A 12,644-nucleotide genomic window follows, 5' to 3' on the forward strand; every position below is an offset into this window, starting at 1 on the left:
CTATCAGACATGCATCTAAATACTCATTTGCACAGTGCTGTGGTAGAAGGAACTAAAGAAAGGGAAACTGCCATGCTTTGAGCGTGTCCTCCAACAGTTCATGTGTTGAAACATAAATCCTCAATCCAGCAGTGCTGGGAATTGTTTCGGTCATGAGGGATCTACCATCATGTAGGGATGGATGCAGTTCTCATGGGACTAGGTTAGCTCTAACAAGAGCAGGTTGTTATAAGGCGGGGTGGTCTCCACCTCCCCTCTCTTTGCACACACTCACTTGCCCTTCTGCTTTTCTGCCATATGCCATAAAGCAGCACAAAATCCTCACCAGAGGCAGCCACCCGATCTTGGACTTCCCAGCCTGCAGAATGTGAGTGAGCTAAAGAACCCTGTTTCCTTTGTAAATTACCTAGCATCAAAGTATTATGCTATAGCAACAGAAAATGGAATAAGACACTAACCTCCACAAGTGCCTCACTGCGTGCACTATTTGGGAAGCAGAAACCCTAGGCAGGAAGAGCCCCAGAGATACATGGACCCTGGACAGAGAAACCAACATGCCCACTCAAGATAGTTTCAATTCCTTGTTTTGTAGTACAGGATATAACCAACTGTATTTTCCTTCAATTCGGGGAGTGCTATAAGCAATGTCCAAGAAATTAACAGAAATGCATTGATTCTGGATCTCAAATCAAATTTAAAATGTCCTTGATTTTTGCAAGGGACAAAACACCATGAGAAAGCCACTGGAAGCACCAAATATATTCTTTCTTGTCTAGAAAGTTGCACTGGCGTTAGACCACTTCTATTTCCTCTTACAGACATGCACAGTTAGGATGAAATAAACAACGATCACCAAATGATGGTCAGAAACAAAGCTGAGTTTACTGCCAACCAGGCAGGGGAAGCCTCCAGACTTAGGGGGAAGTTCAGCACGGCTCCCAGAATACGAAAGCATAGGTATGCAGCAAAAAGGAGGAAGTACACTAAATAAGGCAGGACTCTGAACTGCTAGGGAAGGGCCATCATTATGGAAGACCTGTCAATGTCAGCTCTCCTCGGTGATTAAAGGCTTTCACAGAGCCCGGTTTTCACAGGTCCAGGGTGTATTGTGTTAAGATTCCAGAAGGCCTAAGCTCATTCAGCAGACAGGCTCACATGTACATGCCCAAAGCTTGGCAAGTTTTTGGCTTTAACCACACACACCACCACCACCACCATCATTAAATAACTTACTGCATCCCTCAAAGCCTGTTTTATGGGGATTGCATGGTTTTATCTGAAATCACACCTGCAATCCCAGCACTTTGGGAGGCCAAGGCAGGCAGATCACAAGGTCAGGAGATCGAGACCAATCTGGCTAACACGGTGAAACCCTGTCTCTACTAAAAAAAATACAAAACAATTAGCCAGGCGTGGTGGCAGGCGCCCGTAGTCCCAGCTACTCGGGAGGCTGAGGCAGGAGAATGGGGTGAACCTGGGAGGGAGAGCTTGCAGTGAGCCAAGATCACACTGCTGCACTCCAGCCTGGGCAACAGAGTGAGACTCCATCTCAAAAAAAAAAAGAGAAAGAAAAGAAAAGAAAAGAAAGAAGAAAGAAAGAAAGAAAGAAAGAAAGAAAGAAAGAAAGAAAGAAAGAAAGAAAGAAAGAGAAAGAAAGAAAGAAAAAGAGAAAGAGAAAGAAAGAAAGAAAGAAAGAAAGAAAGAAAGAAAGAAAGAAAGAAAGAAAGAAAGAAAGAAAGAAAACTTTCAATACGGTTTCCCAAGGTATCCAAGAGTCTAGAATTGTAACATATGCACCTGCCTCCCTATATGTCATCATAAGTAAGGCTTTCACCGTTACTTTTCACATTTCCTGCTTGTGTCCTCCATTCCAGTGCGAGCTTTCCAGAGGGGAGCTCTGTCTTTTAGAACATCGCCTTCTAAGCAGGTCAGATCGATCCTTAAAAAACTGTATTGGTGCCTGAGAAATTCAAGTACTAGCTTTACCAGCTTAGCCATTTTCAGTCATTGGAAAAGTGGTTATCTTCAGCCCCAATCAACGAATTTTCTTCTTTCTTCTTTTTTTTTTCCGAGACAGAGTTTCCCTCTTGTTGCCCAGGCTGGAGTGCAGTGGTGCGATCTTGGCTCACTGCAACTTCCGCCTCCTGGGTTCAAGCGATCCTCCTCTCTCAGGCTCCTGAGTAGCTGGGATTACAGGCGCCCACCACCATGCCCAACTAATTTTTGTATTTTTGGTAGAGAAGGGGTTTCACCATGTTGGCTAGGCTGGTCTCGAACTCCTGACCTCAGGTGATCCACCCGCCTCAGCCTCCCAAAGTGCTGGGATTACAGGTGTGAGCCACCACACCTGGACTCCAATCAATGAATTTCTATTGAAGTGTCAGTTTCTCTAACACACACACAGACTGGCATTTGGCAGTGATTTAAACAAGTGAACAGGGCCAGCCTCCCTTCAGAACAAAGCCGCAGGAGCAGGGGCAGGCTAGATTTCCAGAGTTCATCCATGTCAAAGCCCTTCTCTGGGGGCTGCTCCTTAATCCCAAAGCAGTTCTTTTCTTTGGCTGCAGAAGCTGCCCTCCCTCTGGTCCGCATTGAGAGGTAAGTGTCTGCCTTAAGGTAACTGGAGGATGAGACCCTGTCCTTCCCACGACAGAGGTGCTAACTCACTCTCCCACCACACATCCTGCCATCCATCCTGACCTTGGCCCCAGGGATTTTAGGGACTCTGGCCCAGCATTCTGGGCTTTGGCACCTGCTGCCTTTAGCAGTCCTCACCCTCTTTTGAAGTACCTGGCACCGCAGCGTGCTGACTCGACCACACCCTACTCCAGCCTCTCCAGGCCTGGCACTGCCACTACCACCCGTACTTCTTCAGCCACCCTTGAGAAGTGAGGTTCTCGCTCCCGAGCCCAGTCAGTGGCTGGTGCCTGCTCCTCAATGATGGGATGATGGACTCAAGTCAATTCACCACTCTCATAACAAAACTCAGCTCTTCCAAGGGAGCACATCTGAGTTTGCCCCTCTCAATGAAGCCTCTCCCCTGAAGGAAATGTTGCCTGGCTTGTGTTTCTGCCTGTGGACACATCTGTACACATCTGCCCACACTCCTAGTCATCATACAGAGCAGCTCCACCCTAGGAGGTGAAACCAGGGTACAAGGGCTGGAGAGTGGTTGTTCTGACATTGCACTGATTATGTGTTAGGATCAATGGGTGGCGGTTGGGGGAGATGCTTTTTCAATTTTCCAGCACCTGCCATTACCTCCAATTCTGACTCAGTTGGTCTTCAGTGGGGCCTGGGCATCAGCATAATATTTTTGTTTTTTCCTTTTCAGTCTGTCACCCAAACTGGAGCACAGCCTCAAACTCCTCGGCTCAAGCAATCCTCCCACCTCAGCCTCCAGAGTAGCTGGGACTACTGGCAACCACCACACCTGACTAGTTTTTTAATTGTTTTGTAGAGACAGAGTCTCACTATGTTGCCCAGGCTGGTCTCGAACTCCTGGCCTCAGACAATCCTCCTGCCTCAGCCTCCCAAAGTGCTGCAATTATAAGCATAAGCCACTCACCATGCCCGGCTAATCAGTATGATTTTAAGAGCTTCCTAGGTGATTTTACGGTGCAGCTAGGGCTGAGAAACACTGATTTGGGGAGAAAGAGGCAGAGACCATCATCTGAGACTCCTCAGTGTACCCAGATAGATGAAAACATGCCAATTCAAATCAGTTCCTGCCAGGGTCACTTCCCCAAGGCAAGATAATCTCTGCAGCCTACAAAGCAGGCATCAGAACAGCATGTTGAATTCTGGTGCCATGTTTCATTCAGACAGTACCCCTTCCACCAAACTGAGCCTCAGTTTTCCCAACTATTAGTAAATGGGCTGCTTCAGACACAGCTGGTTTGCTTCTCTCAGCTCCCCCTTTCCAATCTATGCATCCCCCTCTCTCTTCAGCTCTCATTTAAATATAGACTGTTGATATATTTGCCTTTCTACTCCTGCAAAACTACTTTAAGTGCTGCCTTGAAATTATTATTATTATTTTTTTGAGACGGAGTTTTGCTTTTGTTACCCAGGCTGGAGTGCAATGGCGCGATCTTGGTTCACTGCAACCTCCACCTCCTGAGTTCAAGCAATTCTCCTGCCTCAGCCTCCCAAGTAGCTGTGATTATAGGTGTGCGCCACCACGCTCGGCTAATTTTTGTAGTTTGAATAGAGATGGGGTTTCACCACGTTGTCCAGGATGGCCTCAAGCACCTGACCTCAAGTGACCCACCCACAGCAGCCTCCCAAAGTGCTGGCTTACAGGCGTGAGCCACTGCGCCGGTCAAATTTTTTTTTTTTTTTATTATACTTTAGGGTTTTAGGGTACATGTGCACAATGTGCAGGTTTGTTACATATGTATCCATGTGCCATGTTGATTTCCTGCACCCATTAACTCGTCATTTAGCATTAGGTGTATCTCCTAATGCTGTCCCTCCCCCCTCCCCCCACCCCACAACAGTCCCTGGAGCGTGATGTTCCCCTTCCTGTGTCCATGAGTTCTCATTCCCACCTATGAGTGAGAACATGCGGTGTTTGGTTTTTTGTCCTTGCGATAGTTTACTGAGAATGATGGTTTCCAGTTTCATCCATGTCCCTACAAAGGACACGAACTCATCATTTTTTATGGCTGCATAGTATTCCATGGTGTATATGTGCCACATTTTCTTAATCCAGTCTATCGTTGTTGGACATTTGGGTTGGTTCCAACTCTTTGCTATTGTGAATAGTGCCGCAATAAACATACGTGTGCATGTGTCTTGAAATTAGATTTGAGCAGTGCCTACCCTCGAAATAAATAAAGCCACAGAAATCATAAACTCTGTAATCCAACCCAAGGAGAATAACGCCAATGATGTTTATTCCATACTGCATAAAATACTCTGTTGTGGGATCACAACTAACTGTTCTGTCTAGAATAGCTTGTGCTGAATTTTCTAGATCCAGCCGCTGATGCCAGAGCGAGGCTGCCGGTCCTCACAGCTGCAGAGCAACAGCCTACCTCCATGTTTATCAGGATGTTTCCCTCTGAGCTTCATTTAATATCTACTGATCAAGTAGAAAATTCATTTTGGAACAATTTTCAGGGCAAGTACAAAGACATCCTTAAGGGCATGTTAGCTACCAGTGAAATAAATTTCTCAGCCTACAATAAACTCAGCATAAAGGGGGGCAGGCAGTCTTTCCAATGGGCCGGCTTAGCAGTCCACTGGTGGTCCAGCAACTAGGATTCAAATGGGCCTATTTCCATGGAAAACAGTGTGGAAATAAACCAATGGCCAGGAAACAAACACAAATAGTATGGAAATCAACAAACGGTCAGGAAATAAGCAAAAATAGTGTGGAAATCAACAAAGATGTTGGAATTTAAGACAGTCTATTTGGGATCCCGTCTACAATGACTTAGTCATGAAAATCATCAAAAGACTTTTTTTTTTTTTTGAGATGGATTTCTTTTCCTTTCTTTCTTTCTCTTTTTTTTTTTTTTTTTTTTTTTTTTTTTTGATGGAGTCTCGCTCTGTCACCCAGGCTGGAGTGCAGTGGCGCGATGTGGGCTCACTTCAAGCTCTGCCTCCTGGGTTCACACCATCCTCCTGCCTCAGTCTCCCGAGTAGCTGGACTACAGGCGCCCACCATGACACCCGGCTAATTTTTTTTTGTATTTTTAGTAGAGACGGGGTTTCACCGTATTAGCCAGGATGGTTTCAATCTCCTGACCTCACGATCTGCCTGCCTCGGCCTCCCAAAGTGCTGGGATTACAGGCGTGAGCCGTGGCGCCTGGCCAGGACTTTTTTCTTACATGCTGTGTCTGAAAAACTTTATCATTCAGCAAGTCCAGATCACAGCTGAGTTCCAGACCTGGACAGTCAACTGGACCTCTCTACCAGAGCATCCTCCCAACCCCCAAGTTCAGCATGTCCAGATCAGGACTCTTCACCTGCCCTCCTGCTCTGGTATTTCTGTTCTCAGTGAATGGGGTCATCATCCACCCAGGCATCCATGTCAGAGACTCGGCAGCCTTCCTGGAATCCTCCTTCTCCCTCCCTGCTCTCCCCATTCCTTCCAAATCCCTAAGTCCTACAGATTTCACTGTGTTCACACCCTCATACCTGTTTCTTCCATCCCGCCTCCAGAGCTTCTGTGTTAATGTGTTGCTTCTTCATTTCTCCACCAGATTCTTCCAATGGCCTCCTCACTATTCTCCCTACATACATTGAGTCCTGGCCCCCCAGTCCATTCTTCTCAGCTCTGCCACAATAATCTTCAAAAGTTAATCTTGATCACGTTGCTCCTTTCATTAAAACCCTCTGATGGCTCCCTAGTGTCTAGAGGATAAAGTTGAAAGTGGGTACACGAGGCCCTCCACAATCCCACCTCTCCAACCTTAGGTCTCCAGGCCTCCCCCTGAACCCTTTGCCCTGGAGAGTTCCCCACCCAGCACACCAGCCTTCCTGTCTCCTATCTCCTGACCTCTGTTTGGGCTGCCACTTCTGGATGGAGTGACCCTCTGCGTTTCTGACCCTGCAAACCATGTTCATTGTTCGGGCCCTCCTCCTCCGTGAACCCTCTCCTCCCATACCACCCCAAAGGAAGAAGACAGCACCCCTACCCTCGAGGCCCTGGCCACGCTCCTACACAGCATCTGCAATGCCACTGCACATACTTAGTGACAAAACCATGAGCTCCCAGAGGGCAAGGAGAGCACCTTACCTAAACTCAGTGCCCAGCAGTGCTGCCTGCTGCACAGTGAGAATTTAATAAATATTTGTTAAATGAATGTCTCCATGACAACATTCCGAGTGGTTTCAAACTGTTTTCTTTCTAGCTCATTGACTTTGCTTTCAGCTGTTCATGATGCGGAACTGCCTCTTACTCCACAAGTAAATCATTTGCAAAGGACCAAAAAAATAAATAAATAAATAAATAAAAGTCAGTGCAGGAGTTACTATAGATCACCTTCTTATCCCTGGAGAAATCACTTCTTTGTTCTTGACTCCTGAAAGAGGGGTCACGCTTCCAGGCACTCCAGCAGCCGGTACTGAGAAACTATCAAAAAAAGTTATTCCAGCCCTCTGGCCCTCCTTGGTTTTTAAATGCCCTCTCCCTGGGAGTGATTATTTGAGTGAGGTGCAGGGTCAAGACAATTAAAGCAGACCATCCACAGCATCGACAGGACTGGCTTATAAAGCCTACATCCATGGCCTCTGCTCATGCAAATGAAAAATAACGCTAAAAAATGAAACTGACTTCCTCCGCTTTGTACTTCGCAGCCCTAAGGGAGTCACATAAAAATACAGTCACCACCCTCGATCCATCAGCAGACAGCCCCTGTGCCCAATGTAAAACCTTTGGAAGGCTCTGGGCCCACCCAGAATTCCATCTAAAATGTCAAATATCTGTAATGTGTCTGCAACTTAATGTCACCAGCAAATAACTTCTTCTCCAAGTACTGATTTCATATTGGAATATGAGCAATTTAAATAAATGTCTCATTAACATCATGTTTTCCTGCTAGATGCTAATGTACTTAATTTGTTTTCCCAGATTCTCTTCCAGACAATCATTTCCTGCAATCCTCCTCAGGACAACCTGAAACTCACTGGGTTCCTAATAGACAATCCAGAGAACCTAGAAACGACCAAACTACCAAACAAATAAGCAAAACCCTTAAGCTACAAAGTTATAGAGACCTGTTTGTTCTCAAACACTTATCAGGCATGCTGTAGCTTCTTCTGTGAGTTACACAAAGGTCAGAAGAGGACAGACCGTCCTGGCCCTCTCAGCAGTGCTGGGTTTGTACAAATGATGGCCGAACATCGTTCATTGGACACTGCTGGTCCCAGTAAGAGAGGAGCGGGCGAGACGGTTTATTCAGAAAGAATGTGAGGAGTGTGACATTTTGTGTTGAGGCCCTAGAAGGCTTGTTCTCATTCTGCTTTGCTTATCTGCACAGAGATTCTTGCTATGGGCTGATTCCAAACCCCAAAAATTTCAAGGATATTTCGAACATCTTTTATTAATAGCAACTCTTAAAAATTTCCATAGCACACTGCTCAGACACACTCCAAACATGCAAAATCAGGTACCATATAAGGGCTTGTTCCCCCAAACCTTTTGAGATGACGGGGCAATGGCTTAATCATGACAGTGTGGGGAACGGTGTGGACACCACACTCATGAAGGAACATCGCTGGGGTGGATCCAGACACATCAGAATGGTTCTGGGAGCCAGGCGCCATGGCTCATGCCTATAATCCCAGCAATCTGGGAGGCTGCGGTCGGAGGACTGCTTGAGGCCAGGAGGTCAAGACCAGCCTGGGCAACACAGTGAGCCCTCCATCTCTAAAAAAAAAATAATAATTTTTTTTTAATTAGCCAGGCATGATAGCGTGTGCCTACAGTCCCAGCTACTCAGGAGCCAGAGGTGGGAAGATCACTTGAGCCCAAGATTTGAGGCTGCAGTGAGCCAAGATTGTGCCACTGCACTCCAGACTGGGCAACAGAGCAAGATCCTGCCTGGAGTAAAAAAGAAAAAATGAATGGTTCTATGTGTGCCATTATACAAGAGAGGACTTTCTTATATTTTTGCTCCCCATGTGTAATAGAAATAAATGAAAATCTTGGCCAGGTGCAGTGGCTCATGCCTGTAATCTCAGCACTTTGGGAGGCCGAGGCGGGAGGATCACCTGAGGTCAGGAGTTCAAGACCAGCCTGGCCAACATGGTGAAACCTCGTCTCTACAAAAATACAAAAATTAGCCAGGCATGATGGCGGATGCCTGTAATCCCAGCTACTCGGGAGGCTGAGGCGGGAGAATCGCTTGAACCCAGTAGGAGGAAGTTGCAGTGAGCTGAGATTGTGCCATTGTACTCCAGCCTGGGCAACAGTGCGAGATTCTGTCGGGAAAGGAGAGGAGAGGAGAGGAGAGGAGAGGAGAGGAGAGGGGAGGGGAGGGGAGGGGAGGGGAGGGGAGGGGAGGGCAGGGGAGGGGGGAGGGAAAGAAAGGAAATGAAAGAAAGAAAAATCTATTTTATTTCTATTACACACAGTGAGCAAAAATAAAACTCAGTGAAGAGGTAGGCACTGAAACAGTGAACTCCACGCAGACTGCTGGGTGCCAGGCGCCACGTCTGTGGCAGAGAATGGGAGAAACCATCGGAACGTGTGGAAGTAACACTGGCCGGGTTGGTATTCCAGGCTTCGTCACATAGGAGCTGCAAGGCTTTGGACACATGACTCTATTTTGTGAGCTTCATCACCTTATTATAAATAAAACAGTAATAACAACAGTACTCATAGCGGTGGCGACAGCACAGACCTTTACTGAGCACTTCCTATGTGGCGAGTGCTGCGGTGAGCACTTCACAAAAACTTAGTAAGCAGCATCTCACCAAATCCTTATAACACCCTGCCAGGGAGACACCGGTAACTCCATTTTACAGAGAAGACTCAGGGCTCCGTAGCCGGCCCACGGTCACTCAGATATCGTGAGTGGCAGGGTCTCGGTTCACAAGCAAGTCTGCCTGACAGCTGTGCTCTTTGGAATTGAGAACTACTTCCAGCCATGGCCGTGAATGTTATAAGACATGAGAGATCTATGGGAAAGGTGCTTTGAAAGTTGGTTATCATTTGCACAGCCCGAGTCCTCTGGGGGCCCCTCTGCCCCCGGGGAAAGTCTGCCTCCGGGGCAGGCCTCCTGCGGGACACAGGGGTCAGGAGGTGGGGAAGGGAGGAGGGCTGCCCTCCAGCACTTACTTTCTCAGGACGGCTATCTCATTCTCTATGCTGCTTTCCTTGCCCTTCAGCGCCTTCTTAGGGATACACTTCACAGCAAAGAGCTTGCCAGTTGCCTTCTCTTCAGCTAAAACCACTTCGGAAAAGGCCCCGCTGTGAACAAAGAAGGAAAAAAGAACACTTAGATGCAGAAGTCCGGTTTCACCATAGCTCCATTCACCCTACCACCGAAGTTTGAGTAAACAATAACGACGGCACAGTTGTAAGCATCACTGTTACTTTTATCCACCATGGCTCCTTGTCAAACATCTTTGTGCAAAGAAATACACAGAGGCGGCTGGGCGCAGTGGCTCACGCCTGTAATCCCAACACTTTGGGAGGCCGAGGCGGGTAGATACCTGAGGTCAGGAGTTTAAGACCAGCTTGGCCAACATGGTGAAACCCCGTCTCTACTAAAAATACAAAAAATTAGCCAGACGTGGTGGCACGCACCTGTAATCCCAGCTACTTGGGAGGCTGAGGCAGGAGAATCACTTGAACTCGGGAGGCAGAGGTTGCAGTGAGCCGAGATCGTGCCACTGCACTGCAGCCTGGGCGACAGAGCAAGACTCTGTCTCAAAAAATAATAATAATAAAATTTTTTTAAAAAAGAAATATACAGGGGCAAGCATGCCTTCCTACAAAGGGACATGTGGATGTGGAGGTCAACATGGTTAGGCCACCTCCCGGTACCACTTGCTGCACAACACAGTGGCATCACTTTGGAGCCAACAAGAACACTCCCACAAGAGGTTCCTCCTACAGAAAAGGACTGGATCCTTCTGCCGGTGTCAGCTCTCCCACCTCCAAACGGGCTAGAAAGTAACACTAAAATCCCCAGGTCCTCACAGGCTTTTTCATCTAGAGGAAATTTCAGAGCGCTCTGCAAACACTGGACTCCTCCCAGATGGGTAAGGATATGACTCGGTGTGAGCGGTGTTGCAGGTGGTATAGACACAGGGTAATTAATTGGTCAGTGGGTGCAAGTGCTCACCAAGCAGCTTGTATCCTTTTTAAACCAAAGAAACTAACAAGCAAGGGCCATGGAGTGGGGAAGACTGTCTTGCCTGAAAATACACACTTCACTTTGCAATGGCAGAGCAACAAACTAAAACCAGAACATCTGGGGCTGGAGAGCCCATTTCTCTGGAGGGTCCCCTTGTGATCAGGGAGCCTCAGAGCCAGCACCCCAGGGCCACCTCCTTTGCTGACAGAGGCAAGGCCTGTGTGCAGAACTCCACTAATAACCCTGGCATGGAACAGGCTCCTCCATCACCTCCAGATCCTCCAGATCCCAGCAACTTGGGCTCTGTGCACAGGGAAGTACTGTAGCCCACCGAGTCATTCTCTGTCCCGAGACTTTCAACTCCTGCTTCAAGAAACCAACATTCCCGCATCCAGAGAAACCACTGGAAGCCCCAGTGTTATAGCAATACCAGGTCTTCAGGCCCTACCTTCTTCAGTCCAATGGTCCCCAACCGTTTAGGCATCAGGGACCAGCTTCGTGGACAACAGTTTTTCCATGGATCCAGGAGAGGAGGGTGGTTTTAGGATGACTCAAGTGCATTACATTTCTTGTGCACTTTACTTCATTTTTTTGAGATGGAGTCTGGCTCTGTTGCCCAGGCTGGAGTGCACTGGTGTGATCTCGGCTCACTGCAACCTCTGCCTCTCGGGTTCAAGTGATTCTCCTGCCTCAGCTTCCTGAGGAGCTGGGATTACAGGTGTCCACCACCACACCTGGCTAATTTTTGTATTTTTAGTAGAGACGGGGTTTCACCATGTTTCCCAGGCTGGTCTCAAAGTCCTGACCTCAAGTAATTCACTTGCCTCGACCTCCCAAAGTGCTGGGATTATAGGTGTGAACCATCACGCCCAGCCAATTTCTATTATGATTACACAGTAATGTACAATGAAATAATTCTACAACTTGCCATCATGTAGAATCAGTGGAAGCCCTCAGCTTGTTTTCCTGCAACTAGACGGTCACATCTGCGGGTGATGGGAGACAGTGACAGATCATCAGGCATTAGATTCTCATAAGGAGTGTGCAACCTAGATCCCTCACATACACAGTTCACAATAGGGCTCATGCTCCTATGACAATCTAATGCAGTCCTTGATCTGACAGGAGGCGGAGCTCAGGCGGTAATGCGAACAACAGGGAGTGGCTCTAAGTACAGATGAAGCTTTGCTTGCTTGCCCGCTGCTCACCTCTTGCTGTGCGGCAAAGTTCCTAACAGGCCACATACCCTACTGGTATTGGCCCATGGCCCAGGGGTTGGGGACCCCTACTTTAGTCACTGTCAAAGAGATTCCTGAACAGGGGGAACACCCTTCCTCCTCCACTCCTTGCCCGCCTGACAGCAATGCACACTCTGTCACAATCCAAGGGGCGGTAAATGCATGTTTTAAAAATCCTTTCCAGTGGGAGGAATTCACTCCACTCAGTGCAATTAACTTCAGGACAGCATTCCCACTGGCACATGGATGCTCACGAGAGAAGCTTGCCTATAGCTTCATGGTCTATTTTTAATTATACAAACCCAAGGGGCAGAACATAGTCATTCCACAAAATATCCCAGATGAAAAATATCAGAAGCAGGATCTTCTGCCTAAATCCACAAATTATTCACCCGTAGGATTCTCCCCTCAAAACACTACATGCCAGAAGCCAAACCTTCTAGAATCTGCCAGAACAATCATCATTATTAAACACATAAAGACCCACCACAGGTTTATCACAGAGGGATACACGGAGTCAGACATTCCCAGTGACACCGGCCACGACCAACGGCTTTTGTCCAGGAAACCCAAATCATAACAATT

General features: G+C 47.5%; 1 protein-coding gene across 12 annotated transcripts in view; it reads right to left on the reverse strand.

The window, feature by feature from the left end:
* CAMK1D (calcium/calmodulin dependent protein kinase ID) overlaps positions 1-12,644 on the reverse strand; it is a 489,400-nt gene that overhangs the window by 269,700 nt on the left and 207,056 nt on the right. For all 12 annotated transcript variants that reach the window (XR_010113808.1, XM_055296616.2, XM_055296615.2 and 9 more), the window contains exon 2: positions 9,798-9,929. Coding sequence is in view for 11 of the 12 variants with exons in the window: in XM_055296616.2 (XP_055152591.1) it covers positions 9,798-9,929 (132 nt within the window). In the remaining variant the exon portion in view is untranslated. The remainder of the gene's footprint in view (positions 1-9,797; positions 9,930-12,644) is intronic.

This window comes from Symphalangus syndactylus, chromosome 10 (genome assembly GCF_028878055.3).
Source record: "Symphalangus syndactylus isolate Jambi chromosome 10, NHGRI_mSymSyn1-v2.1_pri, whole genome shotgun sequence".
Lineage (NCBI taxonomy): Eukaryota > Metazoa > Chordata > Mammalia > Primates > Hylobatidae > Symphalangus > Symphalangus syndactylus.